Source organism: Papaver somniferum, unplaced genomic scaffold (genome assembly GCF_003573695.1).
Source record: "Papaver somniferum cultivar HN1 unplaced genomic scaffold, ASM357369v1 unplaced-scaffold_99, whole genome shotgun sequence".
NCBI classification, from domain to species: Eukaryota; Viridiplantae; Streptophyta; class Magnoliopsida; order Ranunculales; family Papaveraceae; genus Papaver; species Papaver somniferum.
Genome location: NW_020653081.1, coordinates 2,503,377 through 2,529,298, shown reverse-complemented (window position 1 = coordinate 2,529,298; position 25,922 = coordinate 2,503,377). Strand labels below are relative to the sequence as shown.

General features: G+C 39.9%; 1 protein-coding gene across 1 annotated transcript; it reads left to right on the top strand.

The window, feature by feature from the left end:
- The first annotated feature begins 18,006 nt into the window (after window positions 1-18,006).
- Window positions 18,007-21,477, top strand: LOC113346228. The gene is made up of 5 exons (XM_026589791.1): window positions 18,007-18,505; window positions 19,370-19,767; window positions 20,008-20,552; window positions 20,902-21,043; window positions 21,142-21,477. Exons 1-5 carry the CDS (start codon window positions 18,007-18,009, stop codon window positions 21,475-21,477), a joined length of 1,920 nt encoding a protein of 639 aa, XP_026445576.1.
- The last annotated feature ends 4,445 nt before the right edge of the window (window positions 21,478-25,922 follow it).

Here is a 25,922-nt window from a genome sequence, read left to right as displayed (position 1 = left end):
ACATATGGATTACAAAATAAAAAAAACTCTGTAGATTCTCATCCAAATGCTTGATTTCCTTAGTTCTTCAACATTACTCGAAACCTTCGTCACTTCCAAGTACTCAAGTGATTTTGAAGGTGTTCAACTCAGCATCATAGTTTTTGAAGATTTGTAACCATAACAATAAGAAAACAATTGTTTTCAATTATTGTTATGTAGTGTCATAGTATTATTACACAGCATCAAAGTCCAATTGTATCACAACTTTGAAAATAATACTACGATGATATGTATCACTCCCCCTTAGTCAATACTTCATCTCACAATGAAAACCACTCCCCCTTACATAATGATCCTTAAACCATATGTATTTTTAGTGTGAACCACACATTAATTCTCCCCCCTTTTTGTCAATATAAATTGGAAAAGGTACGAAACTAGTGAGATCATAATGAATTTCTCATAGAGATACTTCATGACTAAAAAAGAACATATCAACTTTGTTTCGATGATTTTACATAGTCGAAACTTAGTGTATTCATTAATGAGTTTATAAAGATACAAGAAAACTCCTACAATATTCCACAGCCGCACTCCCCACAAAGATTTGGCAATTAAGCACAAGTTCAGTTAAGAACTCTCCCCCATAAAATATCATTCGCGAAAGGAACAACAAGAGCGAACTTACTTTCATTAGAAAAGAAGGATTTTTTTGGACATTAAAAAATCACATGAAACATGAATTTGTATCCAGGAAACTAAATTAAATTAACCACAAGAGAACCTATGACTAATTTAATCGGAAATGCTCAACATAATAGAACTTATGGATCCATACATTACTTTCACATAGAAGTGGATCGGGGAAAGATTAATACTGCAGAATATTCAAAGATTCATTATATTTTTCATCAATATTTGCATAATGATATCATAGACTTAATCTTTGCAATCAAAAGTTCATCCTATCTTCCATCAATATTTGCATAATGACATAATAGGCTTAACTTTTGACATATATGGGACAATCATAGTTGATGCAAACACACATATTCCATAACAATTTTTTACAATATAAAAAACCAATAAAGATTAATACTGCAAAATCATCTTCCAAATAAACTTTAGCATTTAAATAAATAAATCTTAAAACATTGCAAGATGAAAATCGTTGGCAATAGCAATGTGTAATCAAAAAATAAGTTATTCCAAACACTAGTTGTCCTTCTTAAAACATAAGAATAAATTCTCATAAGAAGTTTACTAGACATTAAGAAATATAACTCCTAAGAAGAATGCAACTGAAGGTCTTCAGAAATAACCAGCAACCAGAGATTGAACTCAAACAAGTTCATCAGTTGCTTTCTTCAGTTTGTTTTTCAGAAATTCAAGATTCTTTGTTGCAATTTCAAGTTGTTCACGTACGACCCCAAAATATCGAAGAAGATTTCCCACCAATTGAGATGACATCTGAACTGGAAGTTTGTTTTCATGATCAACGACATGATAACAAGTTATGAAAACAGGGTTCTCGTGAAACTCAATAACCTTGCCCTTTTCAACTTTGTCTTCCTTTTTGCATCCATCCATTGTGCACACCACAAAAATTCAAGAGAATTCTTGAAGTTATGGAGCGTGTATGTATCAGGAGAAGAGGAAAACCATGATACATGAAAAAGCGGGGGTCTAACAACCACACCCAATATTTCGTTTGGCAATCTGAATAGACAAACTCCAATATACTTTCAAGAGAATCAACTAAACAGTCAGACTCAATCTAGAGAAAAGTATATCAAAGAGTTTTATATCTCAATCTCTCAATTCAATCTGCAATCAGGAAATAGAAATTTGCGAGCCCGACTGAATATAAAAGAAATAACTTGAACGGTACCAAAGACCAATGTTCAAGGATCAATCAATTTCAATCAACAAGCAAAGGTTGGATTTCCAAATTGATCGATTCAACGCACAACCTGTGATATTTCAATTATATAACAAAATATAGTGCGGAAAAGAAATAACACAGACACCAGAATTTTATTAACAAGGAAAACCACAAGTGCAGAAAAACCTCGGGACCTTGTCCAGTTTTGAAAAACACAATGTATTAAGCCGCTATAGACACTAGCCTACTACCAATGAACTTCAGACTGGAATATAATTGATCCCTAATCAATCTCACACTGATCAAGGTACAGTTGCGCTCCTTACGTCTATGAACCCCAGCAAGATTCTGCGCACTTGATTCCCCTTAGCTGATCTCACCCACAACCAAGAGTTTCTACGACCCAAAGTCGAAAACTTGATAAACAAATCTGCCTCACACAGAAAAGTCTATTGGAATAGATAAATCTGTCTCCCATAGAAATACCTACGAGTTTTGTTCCGTCTTTTGATAAATCAAGGGGTACATGAACCAATTGATATGCCGGTGTTGATGGTGGTTTTTAGTTCAAGGCTACAATTGTAAAACCAATATTTAATGCGTTGTCACCCTGCAAGGGGTAAAGCCATTTGAAGAGTAACGAGTGCAAAAAACCCTCCTCGCTCATTGAGAAATTCAACATATATATATATATATATGAAATTCACTCAGAATGGTGCACGTATTAGCAATCCAAAATATTCTGTGAATTCTATTTTTTCTAGCATTACCAACTAATGCATGACTTGCCTATTATTTGAATATGTTATGTTCTCAGCCGAACTATCATTATTGACATGACATGACGATTAAGTGTTCACTCTCAGCAGAGTAGCATGAATCTCCCGAAGTGCCAGTATTGAGATCTGCATGAAAATACCCACACAGGCTACATCACTCTCTGAGATTTTCGTATCGACGCACTTTTAATTAAAGATAGCTCGATCGAACATGTTTAAATTCCTTAAGGAAACTCTAGACTGTCCATATCAGTCTCAAAATGATCAGGGCCACACAATTCGGCCGTCGCAATTCAACAAGCCTAGCCAAGCCCTGGCAGAAATAGGCGATCATTGCAATGACCGTCGGCGGGCCCACTAATACCCCGACCGGTAGAAATTCATTTAACATGCTTCAACGTCATTGAACTCCAATTCCAAACATGGGTGATCGCGTTGTTGAAGAGGAGAGCTCGAACGAGCTAGACCGACCAAAACGGTCTCAGAAACATCCCAATCGTCCAACTTTTCCATCCTAGTTGGACGGCTTAGATTTTCCTACAAACGGTCAAGGAAGTGTCGACATGGTCATTGGCGTCCCAACCCCTCCCTTGGTCGATCGACCTACCCGCGACAAGACCATAATGCTTCAAGTCATTCGATCGAACTAGGATGGACGTGGCCATTTCAAAACCCTAATTTGTGTTTGCGGCAACTTGTTATTGTCGCAAATCGATCATGGACGCCCATCTTCTCCAGCCTAGTCGGACGACCTAGATTCGATCTCTATCAACGTGTAGGATGCAGATACATTCACTAGCGGCTCGGCTATTGTGTCAAACGATCGAATATTCTCTAACAGGGTGATGACGTCCAAAATCGTTGTCCCAAAGTAGGATGGCCACACGACTTTAAAACCCTAATATGGGTTGTGATATCATACAACTATCGCAAATCGATCACAATCGTCCATCTTTGCTAGCCAAAGTAAGTGGCTTAGATTCAATTCCAGGAGACACAAAAGATGTCAGCGCGTTCACTGACGTTTCGCCTTTGCATAGGGCTAATCGTCCTGCTCAAATCAATTCCCAGCGTTTTCAAACGATCAACCAAAATAGGGTTGACCACATGGCCCCTAAACCTTAAAATTACATTAACGGCAGTATACAACTGCCGCAAATCATCTCCGGCGTCCAACTTCTCCAGACGAGTTGACCGGCCTAGATTTGATTTCAGGTGACCAACAAGATGTCGTTGTGATCACCATCCACTCTTCTTTCATGAGGGACAATCGTCCAAGCAACAAATAGCCTATAGGGATCCCAAACGATCGCCCAAAGATAGCTAGTTGTGCTGCTTGCATGAAATTCAACATCAGTTATTAACTGCCGCAAATCACCTCAGCCACTCATCTTGGCTAGCCGATTTAAGCGGTCCAGATCAAACTTGGATCGACCGATATGATTTTCGAATGGCTGCCAGTCGCCACTCTCCTATAGGAACTGATCGACCACTCCTTGGGATGCGTGCGTAGCACCCACAAACTCCCTGAAAAAATGCGGTCGTGCTCCTTTTGAGACGCTCAATACGTGACTGATTCGATCGAGCTCTAAAACAACGATGCTCCATGCACATCGATTATTTGGAGCTGCTTGTTTAAAAGCGATGCTTTACGTATTTCATGAATATCAGCTTCACAAATAACTTAGTTAATTAACCTAAAGCGCTACGTGCTGCTTTCAGCGGCAAGTCCCACGACTTGACCCATTTACTCAAGACATCAAACATGTCACAAAGTGGGGATACTCACTGGGGTATTGGTCTGGCGGTTTACAGCGTGGGGCGTGCAACGCGCCCATTACGAGAAAGTGTCAGGAAAGACGAATAGTTAACATCAATGGGAGTAGTGGGTGAAAGTGTGACCAGTTCTACCTCCTAATGGAAAAGTGGTGATCACCACTCTTTACACAACCTCACTTCTCCACTTCTTGATCACCTCACGAGATCAGGGCGTGCGCTCAATGACTTGTATAAATAGGATTTCAACCTATTTCAACACAACACAAGTGTTATCAACACAGTATCCAGAAAACACCAAGAACTGATGGCTTATATTCTGCAAGACAGTTCCACATTCTGATACAAGTCATAAATAGCCACACCTTCATAATTCAACATTCTGATCTCAAACACCTTCTTCGCTTCCCTCCCTAAGATCAACCCCTTCTCCTTCACTTTGTGACTGAATTGAATCTGGAACGGCCATTTCTTGGTTTAGGCCAGAGTCTTACAGACTGATCTCTCGAATCTAAAAGTACTCCCGTGCAGTGCATTATTTAGGGTTTGAATTCGTTTCTCATCAACGCATCCAAATTTACCAAAAACAGCAGAATCAGTTTTTACCCTCAAACAATTGGCGACCATAGTGGGAGATTGATCTCTCGGTTGCAAAATCAATATTCCAATATTCATTCCAGTTTTCTCAATTTCAAAAGGGTGGATCTTAGATCCAATTCAATCATTAAATTCAATTTAGGTTCAACAACCAATTTTAATTCCGGTGTTTCATTCGCTAAGAAGCTTCATAAAAATGCTTTTTCAAGCAATGCTACCGGAAATTCCTTGGATAGATGAGCACCAGTAAATCTCCCAGATGAAAGGACCATAAAGCCGCGTGGAGACACAAGAAATCGTGACTACTGCTTAGAAGAACGCAACGGCTTCTCTAGAGATCCGGATAGAGCAACCGCCTTTTCTGCAAACACCACAAGTGTTGTATGGAGCAAGCCAGAAATGCCTCAAAGGGTCCACACCCAGAAAGACAAAGTGAAGATTCGCGTAGATGTTGTTCCTCTATGGATATAGTCTCCAACAAATCTTAACACCATTGTATTCCTTGGGAGATACCTGCAGAGATCACAAAAGAAAAGGTCTATCTCTATTCCACCACTGCTACCAATTAAAAGTCAGGAATATCCGCTACCACTTCATCAACAAAACGTGTAGATCCAGAACATGGTGTAATTCCTAGAATTCGTATATCTACAACAACAAAAGAGGCTTGACCCATCTTCAAATCATCATAAAGGTTTCGCCTATTATGTCAAACCGGAAAACAGCGAGACACTCCCTTAGGTGTGACGCCTCTGATCACCAGAGCCAGAGCCGTTGCCGCCACCAATATTTCTTCGAGCATAACGCCCACGGTCGTTACTAGAGCTACTTCCACTTCCCCATCAGGACGAGAGACCGAAGTATCCATAGGAGGCTAACCCCCTATCACCATTGTTGATTTAATGGAAATACGAGAAGTTATCGCTAAGGCTCAGACATACATGGCTACAACTCATAAAGAGGTACTCACTTTCCTCAAGACGTTAATGGAGCGGCTTCCACAAGAGTCGTCTCAGCCCATAAAACCAATAAGGAGTACTTTCAACACTTTTGGTGCAACCACTTCAACAAGGCGTGCGTTCATAGATGAAGAAATTTTTGCTCCTCCTGAGCGCTCAAGGGAAAGGAATCGGTTGTCCAATTTCATCACGCGTGAGGATCTAGAACGACTTATCCAGTATCGAGGCAAGGATAATTCGGTGGACCTGCACCAACATCAGCCTCCTTATCCTCATGATGTGCAAAGAATTCCTCTTCCGAGGGGATAATCTTCTCCTCAATTTTCCCTTTATGACGAAACTGGTAATGCCCGTGAACACAGCTCTCGTTTTCTGGAGTCATTAGGAGAGCACGAATACAATCATGTCCTCCGCCTGAAAGAGTTCTCAAAGTCATTAATGGGAGAGCGTATACCTGGCACAACAGTATTGCACCAAACAGCGTATCCAACTGGTGTGAGATGGTAACCGCTTTCTACAAGAAGTATTTCTTCGTATCCGAGCAAATCACCTTTTCATATTTGGGGAGAATGTTCCAACGAAACAATGAGTATCCAAATAATTATATCAAGAGGTTCAAAATCCAGGCACTGGACTGTCACGATCCAAATATGATTGTACAATGATTGGTGGAATTATGCATTAATGGGATGGTACCCATCTATCATGCTATGTTGAAGAATCTGCAATTTGAGACATCCTCTGAACTTCGTGAAGATGTTAAGCGCTCGGCTACAACGACACCTTCCCTGCTAGAAAGAACCATTCCTTCCAGGATTGAAGAGCTTCATGATATTTGTGGAAGCATACATCCCACCAACAGGAAATACAACCTTCAGGCTTCTGTAAGCAGTTTCATTGAAGCAGCAAGAGGGAAACCACCGAGATACAACATCATGCGCGTCCAAAACCACCAACTCCAATTCCAGTACCACATGCACGACTGTCACAATTATAAAACAACGTCCAAGACATACCATATCTGGCTTGTCGGCAACGATATCAGTGAGAGACGCTTTCAGAATTTCATCTCCCGTAGAAGGAGTAGTTGCATTACCGAAGGAGGTCTCACCTGAGACTTAAGAGGTACATACAGACTCTCCATGTAAAGAGCTTCATCATATTTGCACAACATGTTAGTTAAGTCATTCGCATGAGGGAACTTCCCTACTTCTCAAAGTCACGATCCAAAGATGATAAAGACAAAGGAGTGTAGTTGGGGACTGCTCAGCACTATCCATCTCAAAGATGCTGAATTTAGAGAGACGCAAGCACGCTATCATTATGATTCCATGATGTCCAAAGATGAGTACATACTCAAGAGAGCAGACGTATTGTCAAAAACCAACGATATGCCTGGACGTCTATAAAACGCAACGTAGACACAAAGACGGCCTCATGATCAACAACTCGTATGATCCTCATCAACATTGTGTTCAATTCCAACTCTTTCCTAAATTATTTCTTCAGAGATACAGTGTGACAACATCTATCAAGTTGAAATTTCAATAGATACTCGTGCGCAGGGGACTGTCTCCCTCTTCTCTATTCCATGAGGAAACATCAAGGAAGCTATCGGTTCCTTCTCCCTATAATAACGAGACGATCTCTACCATTATATGAAGACTGGCAAGTTCGTGCAAGTAGCTACCATGCCCCTCCCTGCCAGTCTTTTCTGATCATAGCTGCTGTCGAGAATCGTTGTTGCTCACCAGAGCTTCACCATAGAAACAACCACTGCGGAAAGAGGTAATCCGAACTTCTGCATATTTTTCTTTCACATGAAGAAGTAATAGAGTCACCAGTATGGAGGCGACATGGTGATATCGTTATTATGGTAAACCCACCGACCATACAAGAAAGATCCATGTAACTCACGCTTGGGGACTGAGACTCAGCATGAAATTCCTTCACCGGCTTCTCCTTCAACGCTCTCTCCAGAAGAAGCCGCTTCAACACTCTCTCCAGAAGGAGCCGCTTCGACGCTCTCTCCCGAAGCCGCTTCGACGCTCTCTCCCGAAGCCGCTTCAGCGCTCCCTTCAGAGCCGAAGCCGCTTCAACGCATCAGCAAGCCACATATACCAACTGCATCACGTTTTCCACATCGCCGACAAACTCGGTGTTTCTAGATTTCTAATTTCCTATGGAGGGGTGCATGAGCTGCCAAAAGTTTGGATACAATTCAGATCTATCAAGAGCGACTCCCCCCATTGATCAACAAATGATGAATCCAAAAGATTTACGCCTTCATCAATTCGTAAACCACCTTACCAGCAAATGCAGTGGAAGTACGTCTTTCAAGAGAAAAGAAGCTCGGGATAACTACACCTGGTGACTGCCAGCACAGGATGGCTTCATGTCCCTCAAACAATTGGCGACCATAGTGGGAGATTGATCTCTCGGTTGCAAAATCAATATTCCAATATTCATTCCAGTTTTCTTAATTTCAAAACGGTGGATATTAGATCCAATTCAATCATTAAATTCAATTTAGGTTCAACAACCAATTTCAATTCCGGTGTTTCATTCGCTAAGAAGCTTCATAAAAATGCTTTTTCAAGCAATGCTACCGGAAATTCCTTGGATAGATGAGCACCAGTAAATCTCCCAGATGAAAGGACCAGAAACTCGCGTGGAGACACAAGAAAACGTGACTACTGCTTAGAAGAACGCAACGGTTTCTCTAGAGATCCGGATAGAGCAACCGCCTTTTCTGCAAACACCACAAGTGTTGTATGGAGCAAGCCAGAAATGCCTCAAAGGGTCCACACCCAGAAAGACAAAGTGAAGATTCGCGTAGATGTTGTTCCTCTATGGACATAGTCTCCAACAAATCTTAACACCATTGTAGTCCTTGAGAGATACCTGCAGAGATCACAAAAGAAAAGGTCTATCTCTATTCCACCACTGCTACCAATTAAAATCAGGAATATCCGCTACCACTTCATCAACAAAACGTGTAGATCCAGAACATGGCGTAATTCCGAGAACTCGTACATATACAACAACAAAAGAGGCTTGACCCATCTTCAAATCATCATAAAGGGTTCGCCTATTATGTCAACCCGGAAAACAGCGAGACACTCCCTTAGGTGTGACACCTATGATCACCAGAGCCAGAGCCGTTGACGCCACCAATATTTCTTCGAGCATAACGCCCACGGTCGTTACTAGAGCTACTTCCACTTCCCCATCAGGACGAGAGACCGAAGTATCCATATGAGGCTAACCCCCTATCACCATTGTTGATTTAATGGAAAGACGAGAAGTTATCGATAAGGCTCATACAGACATGGCTACAACTCATAAAGAGGTACTCACTTTCCTCAAGACGTTAATGGAGCGGCTTCCATAAGAGTCGTATCAGCCCATAAAACCAATAAGGAGTACTTTCAACACTTTTGGTGCAACCACTTCAACATGGCGTGCGTTCATAGATGAAGAAATTTTTGCTGCTCCTGAGCGCTCAAGGGAAAGGAATCGGTTGTCCAATTTCATCATGCGTGAGGATCTAGAACGACTTATCCAGTATCGATGCAAGGATAATTCGGTGGACCTGCACCAGCATCGGCCTCCTTATCCTCATGATGTGCAAAGAATTCCTCTTCCGAGGGGATACTCTTCTCCTCAATTTTCCCTTTATGACGGAACTGATAATGCCCGTGAACACAGCTCTCGTTTTCTGGAGTCATTAGGAGAGCACGAATACAATCATGTCCTCCTCCTGAAAGTGTTCTCAAAGTCATTAATAGGAGAGCGTACACCTGGTACAACAATAATGCACCAAACAGCGTATCCAACTGGTGTGAGATGCTAACCGCTTTCTACAAGAAGTATTTCTTCGTATCCGAGCAAATCACCTTTTCAGATTTGGGGAGAATGTTCCAACGAAACAATGAGTATCCAAATAATTATATCAAGAGGTTCAAAATCCAGGCACTGGATTGTCACGATCCAAATATGATTGTACAATGATTGGTGGAATTATGCATTAATGGGATGGTACCCATCTATCATGCTATGTTGAAGAATCTGCAATTTCAGACATCCTCTGAACTTCGTGAAGATGTTAAGCGCTCGGATACAACGAAACCTGCCCTGCTAGAAAGAACCAGGCCTTCCAGGAATGAAGAGCTTCATGATATTTGTGGAAGCATACATCCCACCAACAGGCAATACAACCTTCAGGCTTCTGTAAGCAGTTTCATTGAAGCAGCAAGAGGGAAACCACCGAGATACAACATCCTGCGCGTCCAAAACCACCAAATCCAATTCCAGTACCACATGCACGACTGTCACAATTATAAAACAACGTCCAACACATACCATATCTGGCTTTTCGGTAACGATATCAGTGAGAGACGCTTTCAGAATTTCATCTCCCGTAGAAGGAGTAGTTGCATTACCGAAGGAGGTCTCACCTGAGACTTAAGAGGTACATACAGACTCTCCATGTCAAGATCTTCATCATATTTGCACAACATGTTAGTTAAGTCATTCGCATGAGGGAACTTCCCTACTTATCAAAGTCACGATCCAAAGATGATAAAGACAAAGGAGTGTAGTTTGGGACTGCTCAGCACTATCCATCTCAAAGATGCTAAACTTAGAGAGACGCAAGCACATTATCATTATGATTCCAGGATGTCCAAAGATGAGGACATACTCAAGAGAGCAGACGTATTGTCAAAAACCAATGATATGCCTGGACGTCTATAAAACGCAATATAGACACAAAGACGGCCTCATGATCAATAACTCGTATGATCCTCATCAACATTGGGTTCAAGTCCAACTCTCTCCTAAATTATTTCTTCAGAGATCCAGTGTGACAACATCTATCAAGTTGAAAGTTCAATAGATACCCGTGCGCAGGGGACTGTCTCCCTCTTCTCTATTCCATGAGGAAACATCAAGGAAGCTATCGGTTACTTCTCCCTCTAATAACGAGACGATCTCTACCATTATATGAAGACTGGAAAGTTCGTGCAAGTAGCTACCATGCCCCTCCCTGCCAGTCTTTTCTTATCATAGCTGCTGTCGAGAATCGTTGTTGCTCACCAGAGATTCACCATAGAAACAACCACTGCGGAAAGAGGTAATCCGAACTTCTGCATATTTTTCTTTCCCATGAAGAAGTAATAGAGTCACCTGTATGGAGGCGAGATGGTGATATCGTTATTATGGTAAACCCACCGACCATACAAGAAAGATCCATGTAACTCACGCTTGGGGACTGAGACTCAGCATGAAATTCCTTCACCGTTAGTCAAGGACTTCTTCAATACAAGAGAGACGGTCAATCAAGAAGCATGTAATTTACAAGGGAAAATCAAACTGAAGGAGAAGCCGCTTCAACGCTCTCTCCAGAAGAAGCCGCTTCAACACTCTCTCCAGAAGGAGCCGCTTCGACGCTCTCTCCCGAAGCCGCTTCAGCGCTCCCTTCAGAGCCGAATCCGCTTCAACGCATCAGCAAGCCACATAGACCAAATGCATCACGTCTGCCACATCGCCGACAAACTCGGTGTTTCTAGATTTCTAATTTCCTATGGAGGGGTGCATGAGCTGCCAAAAGTTTGGATACAATTCAGATCTATCAAGAGCGACTCCCCCCATTGATCAACAAATGATGAATCCAAAATATCTACGCCTTCATCAATTCGTCAACCACCTTACCAGCAAATGCAGTGGAAGTACGTCTTTCAAGAGAAAAGAAGCTCGGGATAACTACACCTGGTGACTGCCAGCACAGGATGAATTCATGTCCCTCAACCGGTTTAGGTTTATGCCTGATATCAGTATCATCATTGTTGAATATTAATGAGCCGCAGAAATTTCTCAGCATGAAGACGTACATGTGCATCAAAGGCTCCAAAAGTACAAATTTCGGAGATATTTTCACATATCCAGACACGCCATCGAATCTGAAGTGTAACTGGGGACTGCTCATCTCATCCTATTCCATACAACCATCTAAGATTCAGAAGACGTTTCAAAAGATGTCACTCGAAGGAAGTCCTTAAAGATTCACGGCACAACGTCCATTCTTCTACATACCTAGCCGCCACGCCACAAATCCTCAAGAAGATTGTAGTCTACAAGGAGAATATCAAAGAAAAGAATGGGAGAGCTCAGATTGCAGAATCATGTACACATGCTCTACTCTAACCTTACCAAGGAGAGCTACGTCTAAAGTTTCAAGACATTGCGAGATCTTTCTAAGAATTTGGATTTCTTAGTCGGGAGATTTCATTTATTCATCCAACTGGAAACATAAAATCATAAAAGCAACATGAATGAAGGATTATTATTCGATCATGCCCTGGCTCTAACCGCAGACTACTAAGAGTTTCTACGACCCAAAGTCGAAAACTTGATAAACAAATTTTTCTCACACAGAAAAGTCTATTGGAATAGATAAATCTGTCTCCCACGGAAATACCTACGAGTTTTTTTCCGTCTTTTGATAAATCAAGGTGTATAAGAACCAATTGATATACCGGTGTTGATGGTGGTTTTTAGTTCAAGCCTATAATTGTAAAACCAGTATTTAATGCGTTTTCACCCTGCAAGGGGTAAATCCATTTGAAGAATAATGAGTGCAAAAAACCATCCTCGCTCACTGAGCAGTTCAATATATATATATGAAATTCACTCATAATGGTGCGCATATTAACAATCCCAAATATTTTGCGAATTCTATTTTTGCCAGCATTACCAACTAATGCATGACTTGCCTTGTATTTGCATATAATATGTTCCCAGCCGAACTCTCATTATTGACATGACATGACGATTAAGTATTCACTCTCAGCAGAGTAGCATGAATCTCCCGAAGTGCCAGTATTGAGATCTGCAGGAAAATACCCACACATGCTACATCACTCTCTGAGATTTTCGTATCGACGCACTTTTAATTAAAGATAGCTCGATCCAACATGTTTAAATTTTTTAAGGAAACTCTAGACTGTCCATATCAGTCTCAAAATGATCAGGGCCATACAATTCGGCCGTCGCAATTCAACAAGCCTAGCCAAGCCCTGGCAGAAATAGGCGATCATTGCAATGACCGTCGGCGGGCCCACTAATACCCCGACCGGTAGAAATTCATCTGACATGCTTCAACGTCATTGAACTCCAATTCCAAACATGGGTGATCGCGTTGTTGAAGAGGAGAGCTCGAACGAGCTAGACCGACCAAAACGGTCTCAGAAACATCCCAATCGTCCAACTTTTCCATCCTAGTTGGACGACTTAGATTTTCCTACAAACGGTTAAGGAAGTGTCGGCACGTTCATTGGAGGCCCAACTTCTCCCTTGGTTGATCGACCTACCCGCGACAAGACCATAATGCTTCAAGTCGTTCGATCGAACTACGATGGACGTGGTCGTTTCAAAACCCTAATTTGTATTTGCGGCAATATGTTATTATCTCAAATTGATCATGGCCGCCTATCTTCGCCAGCCTAGTCGGACGACCTAGATTTGATCTCGTTCAACGTGTAGGATGCAGATACATTCACTAGCGTCTCGGCTATTGTGTCAAACGATCGAATATTCTCTAACAGGGTGATGACGCCCAAAATCGTTGGCCTAAAGTAGGATGGCCACACGACTTTAAAACCCTAATATGGGTTGCGATACCATACAACTATCACAAATCGATCACGATCGTCCATCTTTTCCATCCAAAGTAAGTGGCTTAGATTCAATTCCAGGCGACACAAAAGATGTCAGCGCGTTCACAGACGTCCTGCCTTTGCATATGGCTGATCGGCCTGCTCAAAGCAACGCTCAGCGTTTTCAAACGATCAGCCAAAATAGGGTTGGCCGCACGGCCCCTAAACGCTAAAATTACATTAACGGAAGTATGCAACCGTCGCAAATCATCTCCGTCGTCCAACTTCGCTAGACGAGTTGACCGGCCTAGATTTGATTTCAGGTGACCAACAAGATGTCGTTGTGATCACCATTCACTCTTCGTTCATGAGGGACAATCGTCAAAGCAACAACTAGCCCATAGGGATCCCAAATGATCGCCCAAAGGTAGCTAGTTTTGTTGCTTGCATGAAATTAAACATCAGTCATTAACTGCCGCAAATCACCTCAGCCACTCATCTTGGCTAGCCGATTTAAGCGGTCCAGATCTAACTTGGATCGACCGATAGGATTTTAGAATGGCTACCAGTCGCCACTCTCCTAGAGGAACTGATCGGCCACTCATTGGGATGCGTGCGTAACAACCACCAACTCCCTGAAAAAGGGTGGTCGTCCTCCTTTTGAGACGCTCAATCCGTGACTTATTCGGTCGAGCTCTAAAACAACGATGCGCCATGCACATCGATTAATTGAAGTTGTTTGTTTAAAAGCGCTACGTGCTGCTTTTAGCAGCAAGTCCCACGACTTGACCCATTTACTCGAGACATCAAACATGTCACAAACTGGGGGATACTCACTGGGGTATCGGTCTGGCGGTTTACAGCGTGCGGCGTGCAACGCGCCCATTACGAGAAAGTGTCAGGAAAGACAGACGGTTAACAGCAATGGGAGTAGTGGATGAAAGTGTGATCAGTTCTCCCTCATAATGGAAACTTGGTGATCACCACTCTTTACACAACCCCACTTCTCCACTTATTGATCACCTCCACTTCCTACGAGATCATGGCGTGCGCTCAATGACTTGTATAAATAGGATTTCAACCTATTTCAATACAACACAAGTGTTATCAACACAGTATCCAGAAAACACCAAGAACTGATAGCTTACATTCTGCAAGCCAGTTCCTTATTCTGATACAAGTCATAAACAACCACACCTTCATAATTCAACATTCTGATCTCAAACACCTTCTTCGCTTCCCTCCCTAAGATCAACCCCTTCTCCTTCACTTTGTGACCGAATTGAATCTGGAACGGCCATTTCTTGGTTTAGGCCAGAGTCTTACAGATTGATCTCTCGAATCTAAAAGTACTTTCGTGCAGTGCATTGTTTTGGGTTTGAATTCATTTCTCATCAACGCACTCAAATTTACCAAAACAACTGAATCAGTTTTTACCTTAAACAACCGGACTTGTATTCCTGAAGAACAACCTAGAAATATCAATCACCTCATAGTAATCTTAATCGAATAAGGAAACAAGATATTGTGGAATCATAAATGATGAGACGAAGATGTTTGCGATTACTTTTAATCTTACTTATCGAAGATAAATCTCATGAAAATCTTAGCAAAGATAATACTCTATCACGATAGTAAAAGTAAGATCAGAACATGCAACTACAGAGAAAATAGTTGGGTCTGGCTTCAAAATCCCAATGAAGTCTTGAAGTCGTTAACCTATAGGGTTTCGTGAAAAACCTAAGGTTAAAGGAGAGTCGACTCTGGTCGCAACTATTATCACACAGAAGGTGTGGGAATTAGGTTTCCCAGTTTCTAGAGTTCTCTTTTATATAGTTTTCAAATCAGGGTTTGCAATCTAAGTTACCTTGGTAACAAAGCATTCAATATTCACTGTTAGATGAAATCCTGATTAGATTCAAGCTAATATCTTTTAACCGTTAGATTGAACTTAGCTTGTTATACACAAATGAAATGTACCCTGATTTAGGTTTATGTAACCGTACATAAACGTGTACACCATGTGGGCTCAACCGTAGTTAACCGAGCTTAGTTATATGAACAGTCTCATATCAACCTTATTCATCTTAACCATAACTAGTTCAAATGACTCAAATGAAACTAATTAAAGAGTTGTTCAATTGCTATATTCTCATAGAAGTATACAAGAACATAGTTGAAGCAAAATCATTTTGTTTCACTCGAATCAATTCATGAACATTATAGGCACGGTTTGCAAAGAATGCATTTCTCAATATATAAATGTATATGTTCATGACAAAACCGATTTTAGAACTTTAACCATTCAAGTATGCAAACGGGTACTCATACTTTAATATCCATACCAAGTTTGGTTTTCGCAAGTATGCGAACGGGTACGTATACATTCAAACCCAGCAGAAATTTCCGGTCATAAACCTACGCCAGTATACGGGTACGCGTACTTAGGTTCCCTTACTTCTCAAACCAACAGGTACGCATATGGGTATGCATACTATGGTTCCCGGACATGGATCACATATATGCAAGAATGCACAACATGTTTATAATCCAATGTTGGTTAAGTGTTCTAAACTCTTATTTCAATCATTGAAACTTTCTTAAAGGATGACAACAGTCGTTTTCACACACTATTAGCATCAAAGCAATTTTCAAGTTATTGAAATAATCATAACGAAACATTCCAAGTCTAGGCCAAATGATTGTATCATACAAACAATGTAAGATGTTACTCGACGATTTTCATATGATCATCTTTTGACTTTCGTCAAGAATACAAGATGAACTTGGTTGAAGCGAAAGCTTACCAACACATATTTCGAGAAATATGTAAGCGAGTTAAACTCGTCTCGAAATCTCAAATGTGCATAATCGAAAACCATATAATAATACGACTTATGTCTCAATATAGGAGATAGAGTAGAAATAGACTTTCCAAGTGATAGATGAGTTTTAGTATCCACATACCTTTTGTTGATGAAGTTCCACAAGCTCGCCTTAGTGTCATGTCCCTTGTCATGAACTGTTATGGGATAACCATCCTGAGTAGGTGCCTTTAGTAAATCGTAGCTAGTTTTCAGTTCATCTTTGTTATAAGCGTGTCTGTCACACACTGGCCTGAAGAATGTTGTCTTTATTATTTTGGTTGGTTGTAGGAAGACTCATTCAGAAAATTAATCAACTAGAGTTACTTTACTTTTTCAGTTCGTCTCTCTCAACTATCTCCTTCTCTTTCAACTATTCCTTCTTCCTTATGAATCTTCCCTTCTCATTCTTCTAATTAGACCTAACAAGAGTTGTTACTGATCAACCATTGTAGTTCAATCACTACAAGTGGTATCAGAACACTCGATTCTGAGTGACCGATAGACATGGTGAGTAAAGCTGATTTTGATGCTTTAACCAAACAGATAATTTCAATTCTACAAGTTAATGAAAATCCAGCCAAAGAAGTACTGGATTAACCCTCTCCACTGATGCTGAATACGATGATGGATCTGTTCAAAACAGAATCGAGAAAATTGTTAGATGAATATCGAGAGCAATCTGCTAGATCTGGAGATGGACTACTGGAAACTCCAAGTATGAGCAATCACAATAATCGATCCGGCGGTGGTAGTAACTTTTCTGGTGAGAACTCTAATTTTGCTCATACACATAAGCTTAAGGTAGATTTTCCTAGATTTGACGGTGTTAATCCCAGATCATGAAGTGCTCTTAATATTTTCAACTTCATCAAATGAATGAGGAACAAAAAGTACATGTAGCCTCTATGTATCTAGAAGGGAAAGCTGATATTTGGTTTCAAGATTATCAAGTATGTAAAAATATTATCTACTGAGAGGTATTCATCATCGATATACGTTCACGATTCCAAGAGTTGGGTCACGATGACATAGTTGGAGAATTTAACAAACTGAGTCAGTCTGGTACTGTGTTGGAGTATCAAGAGCTCTTCGAAGAGATGAAAGCATTGATGTTGGCTAAGAACAGGCACCTCACAGAGAAGTATTTCACATCCAGTTTCATCATTGGCTTAAAATAAGAACTCAAGATTTTGTGCAGATGTTCTCTCCTACCACACTTGAGAAGGCAATATACTTGGCACGAATGCAAGAGAGAGTACTGTAAAAAAGGTTAGATCCAATAGACTACCTCCATTATTCATTCCACAAGGTCATAAGAGTGTAGTGACTAGTCCAAAGTCAACATCCCCTTCTCCAAGACAATCTACAACCACCAGCACAAAATTGCCTCCTGTTAGAAAGCTCACTTATGCTGAAATGAAGGCAAGGAAGGAAAGAGGATTGTGGTATAATTGTGATGAAGAGTTTAAATATGGCCACAAGTGACTCAAACAGCAGTTATTCATGTTGGTGGCAAATGATGAAGAGAAAACTAACTCTGAAGAAGAATCACTTTCCAGTACTCCATTACTACAGGAAGTGGTAGAAGAAGAGGTGGAAATATCAGTTGATGCCTTGTCTGGTCACATATCTCCTAGCACTATCAGGATACATGGAAAGACTTTAAACAAGCAATTCATTACCATATTGGTGGATAGTGGCAGTACATATAGTTTTATAGATCCTGAGTTAGCCAAGTTGAGTGGATGCTTAGTGGATCCAACTGCAACATTCCAAGTAGCTGTGGCATATGTAAACAAACTGGTAAGCTCTTCGAGATATCCAAAATTTCAGTGGGAAATGCAGGGTCATAAATTCCATTTTGATATGAGGATCCTAGCACTTGGAGGGTGTGACATGGTCTTAGAAGTGGATTGGATGAAAGGAATCAGTCCAGTCCGGTTTGATTTCAAAAAAATGGTTGTTACATTTAATATGTACGGGAAGAGGGTGGTGTTACAAGGTATCACTGAGAGTGCCAGCATTTCTCTCATGACTGGAAAGGAAAGTGATAAATGCATGAATAAACACAAGCACGGACTAGTAGGGCATTTGTAATCCCTCATTGGAGAAGACAAACAAACTTTAACACCTCCTACCCTACAACCACTCATAAATTCCTTCCAAACCATATTTCAAGAACCAACAAACTTTCCTCCTACCAGAAGCCATGATCATCACATACCCTTACAGCCACTCTCATCCCCTCCCAACCAAAGGCCTTACAGGATACCCTACATTCAAAAATATATAGTGGAGAAATTGGTAAAATAAATGCTAGCTTCTGGTGTTATCAGGCCAAGTCAAAGTCCCTTCTCATCTCAAATCCTACTTGTCAACAATAAGGATGGTAGTTGGAGGTTTTGTGTAGACTATAGAAGGTTAAATGAAATCACTATCAAGAATAAGTACCCAATACCTGTCATTTATGAGCTGCTAGATGAACTAAAGGGTGCTAAGGTGTTCTCCAAAATAGACTTAAGGGCAGGGTATCACCAAATAAGAGTTCATCCAAGTGATATTCACAAGACAGCATTTAAAACCCACCAAGGCCATTATGAATTTCTAGTAATGCCATTTGGGCTTACTAATGCACCAGCAAGCTTCCATGCTCTCATGAATGATATATTTCAGCCTTACTTGAGGAAGTTCATTTTAGTGTTTTTTGATGACATACTGGTATACAGTCCAGATATGGAATCTCTCATCCAACACTTAACTGTCACTCTGGAGTTACTCAGAAAGCATTCCCTCTTTGCTAATCTCAGCAAGTGCTCATTTGGACAGTCATAAATTGATTATCTGGGACACATCATTTCTGGTGAAGGTATTGCTGCTGATCCTGAGAAGGTTGCTTGCATGGTTAAGTGGCCAGTACCATCCCCCTTAAAGGACCTCAGAGGGTTCTTAGGCTTGACTGGTTACTATAGGAAGTTTGTTAAATATTATGGCCTCATCTGTAAGCCATTAACTGAGATACTTAAGAAGAATAAATTCCAGTGGAGTGAAGCAGCACAAGCATCTTTCCAACAATTAAAAGAAGCAGTAACAACTACTCATGTGTTGGACTTACTAGATTTCACCAAGCCCTTTGAAGTGGCAACTGATGCTTGTGATGTGCGAGTAGGAGTTGGCTTAATGCAAGAGAAGAGACCTATAGCCTTCATTAGCAAAGGTATGGGAAACAGATTTCTAGCTCTATGTACTTATGAGAAGGAAATGATGGTTGTTGTTTTAGCAGTTTCTAAATGGAGGACTTACCTGCTAGGAAATAAGTTCACCATTTACACTGATCATCAAAGTATCAAATATTTTATGGATCAAAGAATTCATTCCATGCTGCAATAGAAATGGCTTGCTAAACTCTTAGATTATAATTATGAGTTAAAGTATAGGAAGGGAGCTCATAACTTAGTAGATGATGCTTTATCTTGAGTCAAGTATGGAGAAGTGTTGTCATGTCAGGCTATTACTCAAGTTCAGCCAACATGGCTCCAAGATATTCAAGACAACTGCAATAATGACTCCATTACTGAAAAATGGATTCAAGAACTGACAATAAAAAATCAAGAGATAGATGGATTTACTTACTTGAATGGAGTTATGAGGTACAAACAAAGACTATACATTGGACAGTCTGGTGATCTGAGGAAGACCATTATTACTGCCTTGCATTCTTCACCAGTTGGGAGACACTCAGGAGGAAAAAATACTTATCATAAAGCCAAATTATACTTTCACTTGAAGGGAATGAAGGAACACTTTCTTACCTTTGTCAAGGAGTGTGATGTTTGCCTGCAACATAAGGGATTCAACACCTCACCAGCTGGATTATTACAACCATTACCCATTCCAAATCAAACATGGGAGCATATTAGTATGGATTTTATCACAGGGTTGTCCAAGTCTGAAGGAAGTGAAGTTATCATGGTATTGGTAGACAGGATAACAAAGTATAACCATTTTATTGCATTAAGTCACCCATACACAACTGCTTCAGTTGCTACAAGGTTCATAGATATTATCTTCAAATTGCATGGCATGTCAAAATCCATTGTTTCTGACAGAGATAGTATTTTCATCAGAAATTTCTGGCAAGTATTATTTTCTAAGGTTGGAACTTCCCTACATCTCAGCATTGCTTACCATCCACAGACTGATGGACAGACATAAAGGGTAAATGCTTCTTTGGAATCTTATTTGAGATGTATGACTATCTCCAGGCCTACCAAATGGGTCTCATGGTTATCATTAGATGAGTGATGGTTTAATACATCTTTTCATACCAGCTTGACGTTAACTCCATTGGAAGCTTTATATGGCTATCCTCCACCACAATTTGGGATCCTTTCTTCTCAGGCAGGAATTCATGCTGCAGTTGAAGACTATTTACAGCAGAGATAAGAAATGGGACAAGTTCTCAAGGAAGCCTTGGTATCTGCACAACACAGAGTCAAGCAACAGGCAGATAAGAAGAGATAAGAAAGATTATTCAATGTGGGTGATTGGGTCTACTTAAGGCTGCAACCATACAGATAGTCCACTGTCCAGTTGAGAAGAAATCTGAAGATGGCTCCCAATTTTTTTGGTCATTATCAGGTACTTGCCAAGGTAGGTGTTGTGGCTTACCAGCTGAAATTACCAGTGGGATCTAGAATTCATCCTACCTTTCATGTGTCACAACTGAAGCCTAAGATAGGTGTTGGAGTGGTATCTCAGACTCAATTTCCCTCTGCTGACAACAATGGCCAACTTCAGGTGTCTCCAGAGAGTGTTCTAGCTACCATAAATATTCAAATTAATCAGCAAGCTATATCCCAAGTTTTGGTGAAATGGAAAGGTTTAACTAATTCTGAAGTAAAATGGGAAGACAACCAGCTCAAGATAACACAATTTCCAAAGTTCATCCTTGAGGACAAGGATGTTGTGGAGTAGAGGGTATTTTTCATGTCCCTTGTCATGAGTTGTTATGGGCTAACCATCCTGAGTAGATGCCCTTAGTAAATCGTAGCTAGTGTTTAGGTCATCTTTGTTATAAGCATGTCTGTCACACGCTGGCCTGACGAATGTTTTATTTTGGTTGGCTGTAGGAAGACTCATTTAGAAAATTAATCAACTAGAGTTACTTTACTCTTTCAATTCGTCTCTCTCCTCTATCTCCTTCTCTTTCGACTAATTCTTCTTCCTTATGAATCTTCCCTTCTCATTCTTCTAATTAGACCTAACAAGAGTTGTTACTAATCAACCATTGTAGTTCAATCACTACTTAGTAGTTCTTCGTCTTCAATTGATGAACGTCGTGAAGTCTAATGCTTAACTACACAATCCATCCTAGTCCGAGAAATCACTATAAGTAGACTAGAAATCAAAAATTATAGTTTTGATAACTAACATTGACAAACAAGCTTGAGATTGCAACGCTTGCGAATTCGGCCGAGCAGTTCTTTAACAATACATATATATGAGTTCTTCATAGGGAAGCTCTTGGGTTACTCTTTTACATTCGGTAAGGGTCGGGTGCACAAACGTCCGTGGTTATGATCCAGGCTCAAAACCAACAAGCCAATGGAGCTTATTTTATAAATATGTTTTGATAAAAAAACATTCTAATGACAAAACAACTTAGCTCAGAAGTGAGTACAAGGTAATTGTTGAAAGCAATAGATTAACTGTCATTAGGAAGAAAAACGAGGGTTCTCAAAGTAAGCAACAATGAGAATATTCTCAAGAGTTATTGATCAAATATATTACATTATGTAATAATTAACCGGAGAAAGGCTCAACAGTAAGATGATCATTTTATTCCTAAACTGAAAAACAGATAAAACAAAGACCATTTTCTCAAGAAGAATAACTTCTTGAGAATTATGAGCATCCTCACACGGTCTCAAAGAGGATGCTCACTTGTAAGCAATCAAGTTGTAATTTGATGAGCATGTAGCTCATCAAGGGTATTGACATTTTCCCTTTTTTTTTTCTTGAAAATCTTCAGAAAATTCAATAGGATTAGTCTCAAGAGAATTAATAAGAGAAGGACAAGAGATACCTGAAGTTGCTTCCTTCCTTGCCTTCATAATGCTGCGGTTGAGTATATTTATACTGGTCTTTAGTTCCGAAACACGATTATTGATATGAATATACTCAGGAACGATTGACGCTTTCGATCCAACACTTACTTTAAACACTAAAGAAAAGTTTGAAGAAGTTTTCTTGCTCATTGGATCAACAAGGCTATCATTTGTCCGTATAACACAATTGTTTTTACAATTGTAGGAAGCTGTTGTGTTATCTTTATAGGAAAATCTTGGCTCATCACAACACTTTGCTTGTCTGAGAGTTGGACAATTAAGACCAGTAATATGAGAAACCGATTTGATTACTTCCTTAGACATCCAGATAAGAATGTTATGAAGTATTTCATTCCGTAAGCGAAAACGACATATCCTCTCAAGATGACCTTTGTTACCGCAATAATAACATCTGTATGGAGAGTTATCTGATTAACTAGTTTTAGAAGGGAGACTGAAAAGACGAGGGTACCAAAATATAACTCAATCTAAAACTTTTCCACCTATAAGTCCTTTCTCCGAAAGTGATTTTCTATGTGAAAATGCGGGGGTACAACAACCTCACCCAATATTTCGATTAGCAATCTGTATGGGCTAACTCCAATATACTTTCTAGAGAATCAACTAGACAGTCAGACTCAATCTAGAGAAAAGTATATCGAGGAGTTAATATCTCAATATCTTGATTTGATCTTTACTTAAGACCAATATCCAAGGATTAATCAATTTCCAATCAACAACCAAATGTTGGATTTCACAATTGATCGATATAACGCACAACCTGTGATATTTCACTTATATAACAAAATATAATGTGGAATAGAAATAACACAGACACCAGAAGTTTTGTTAACAAGGAAACCGCAAATGCAGAAAAACTCTGGGACCTAGTCCAGATTGAAAACCACACTGTATTAAGCCGCTACAGACACTAGCCTACTACAAACTAACTTGGGTTTGGACTGTAGTTGAACCCTAATCAATCTCACACTGATTCAAGGTACAGTTGTGCTCCTTACGTCTCTGATCCCAGCATGATACTACGCACTTGATTCCCTTAATTGGTCTCACCCACAACTAAGATTTGCTACGACCCAAAGTCGAAGACTTGATAAAAAAATCTGTCTCACACAGTAAAGTCTATAGAATTGAATAAATCTGTCTCCCACAGAAATACCCAAGAGTTTTTGTTCCGCCTTTTGATAAATCAAGGTGAACAGGAAGTAATTGATAAACCGGACTTATATTCCCGAAGAACAGCCTAGTATTATCAATCACCTCACAATAATCTAACTCGTATGGTAGAGAAACTAGATATTGTGGAATTACAAATGATGAGACGAAGATGTTCGTTATTTCTTTTAATTTTGCCCTATTGGAGATATAATCTCAAGCCAATTATTCAATTGAACTCGTACGATAGAAAATGGAAATATCAGATCGTTCAACTACAAGAAAAGTAGTTTCATCTAGCTTCACAATCCCAATGAAGTCTTTAATTCATTAACCTATAGGGTCTCGAGAAGAAACCTAAGGTTAAAGGAGAATCGACTCTAGCAAACCAACTAGTATCACACAGAAGGTGTGGGGATTAGTTTTTCCAGATGCTAGATGTCTCCTTTATATAGTATTCAAATCAGGGTTTGAAATCTATGTTACCTTGGTAACGAAGCATTCAATATTCACCGTTAGATGAAAAACCTGATTCAACCAAGCTAATATCTTTCAACCGTTACATCGAAACTTAGCTTGTCACACACACAAATGAAATGTATTCATTTAGGTTTGAGTAACCGTACCTAAACGTGTACACTTAGTTGGTTCACAAATAGTTAACCAATGGTTAGCCTTATGAGCACTTTCATATTAACCATATTCATCTTTCTCATAACTAGTTCAAATGACTCATAAGAACTAGTTGACGAGTTGTTCAATTGCGTAGGTCTTTATTCATAGACACAATTGAAACAAAATCGGTTTGATCCACTTGAATCAATTGATGAAAAATATATCCATGGTTTACAAATATTTCATTCCTTATAATTTATTGTTTTAAGTTCATGGACTACCGATTTGAGATATCACCAGCTTGAGTACGCGTACGGGTATGTGTACCTTAGCTACCGGATTTGAGTTTACAAACTCAGCAGAAATTTTCGGTTCGAAAACTTCCATGAGTACGCGTACCTAAGATGACTAGTTTACTAGTTTGCAAACTTACAAACTCCAGAAGAAATTTTCGGTATGAAAACTTCCGTGGGTACGCGTATGGGTACGCGTACTCAACCTGTCTCCTTCACCAATACCGCATGCACACATATGCACGCACTTGTCTTCCGGCACGTGGATTAATACACTAATGTGCGAACACACTATATATGCTTATATCCATAGATGGTAATCTCAACTTTACATTTCAATCATTGAAACATTCTTCTATAATGTTATAACAATCGTTATTCACGACTATCATCATCAAAGCTATTTTCAAGATTGAAACGTCATCATGACTTTCGTCACGGGTAAAGATGAAAATGGTTAAAGCAAAAGCTTACCAACGCATATTTCAAGAAAAATATAGGCGAGTAAGCTCGGCTCGAAATAGTAAATTTGTATGTATTAAAAGTATCATACTTATACGACTTTGTCTCAAGAGTAGGAGATAGAATAGACTTTTGAGTGATAGATAAGTTCAAGTCTCCACATACCTTTTAGTCGGATGAAGTTCCACTGGTTCCTCGAGTAGTTCTTCGTCTTCGTAAGATGATCTCCATGGAGTTTGGAGCTTCAATTACACTTGACTATCCTAGACCGAGACTTAGTCATAAGTAAACTAGAAATCAAGACATATAGTTTTGATCACTAATATTGACAAACATGCTTGAGATAGCAACGCATGCGAGTTCGACCGAGCAATGCTCTAACAATCTCCCCCTTTGTCAATTTTAGTGGCAAAAGTATCAATACATATGGATTACAAAAAAGATAAAACTTTGTAGCTTCTCGTCCACATGCTTGATCTCCTTGGTGCTTCAACATTACTCGAAATCTTCGTCACTTCCAAGTACTCCAATTATTCCAAAGGTTGTAAGTTTATCATCATCGTTGTTGAAGTTCTGTAGCCATAACAATGAGAAAACAAAAGCTCTCAATCATTGTTATACAGTGTCATAGTATTATTACACAGCATCAAAGTTCTCATATCACAACTTCGACAACAAAACTATGGTGATATGTATCACTCCCCCTTAGTCAATACTTCGTCTCAACACGAAAACCACTCCCCCTTACACAATGATCCGAAAACCATAT

Bases quoted from the DNA above. Each gene is read 5' to 3' on its own strand.
- LOC113346228 (XM_026589791.1), top strand. From the start codon at position 18,007: ATGTTGGTGGCAAATGATGAAGAGAAAACTAACTCTGAAGAAGAATCA. The intron at 18,506-19,369 runs GTATCACTGAGA...TTTCTGGTGAAG, and splicing joins GAAGAGGGTGGTGTTACAAG to GTATTGCTGCTGATCCTGAG. The intron at 21,044-21,141 runs GTGATTGGGTCT...GGTCATTATCAG, and splicing joins AGAAAGATTATTCAATGTGG to GTACTTGCCAAGGTAGGTGT.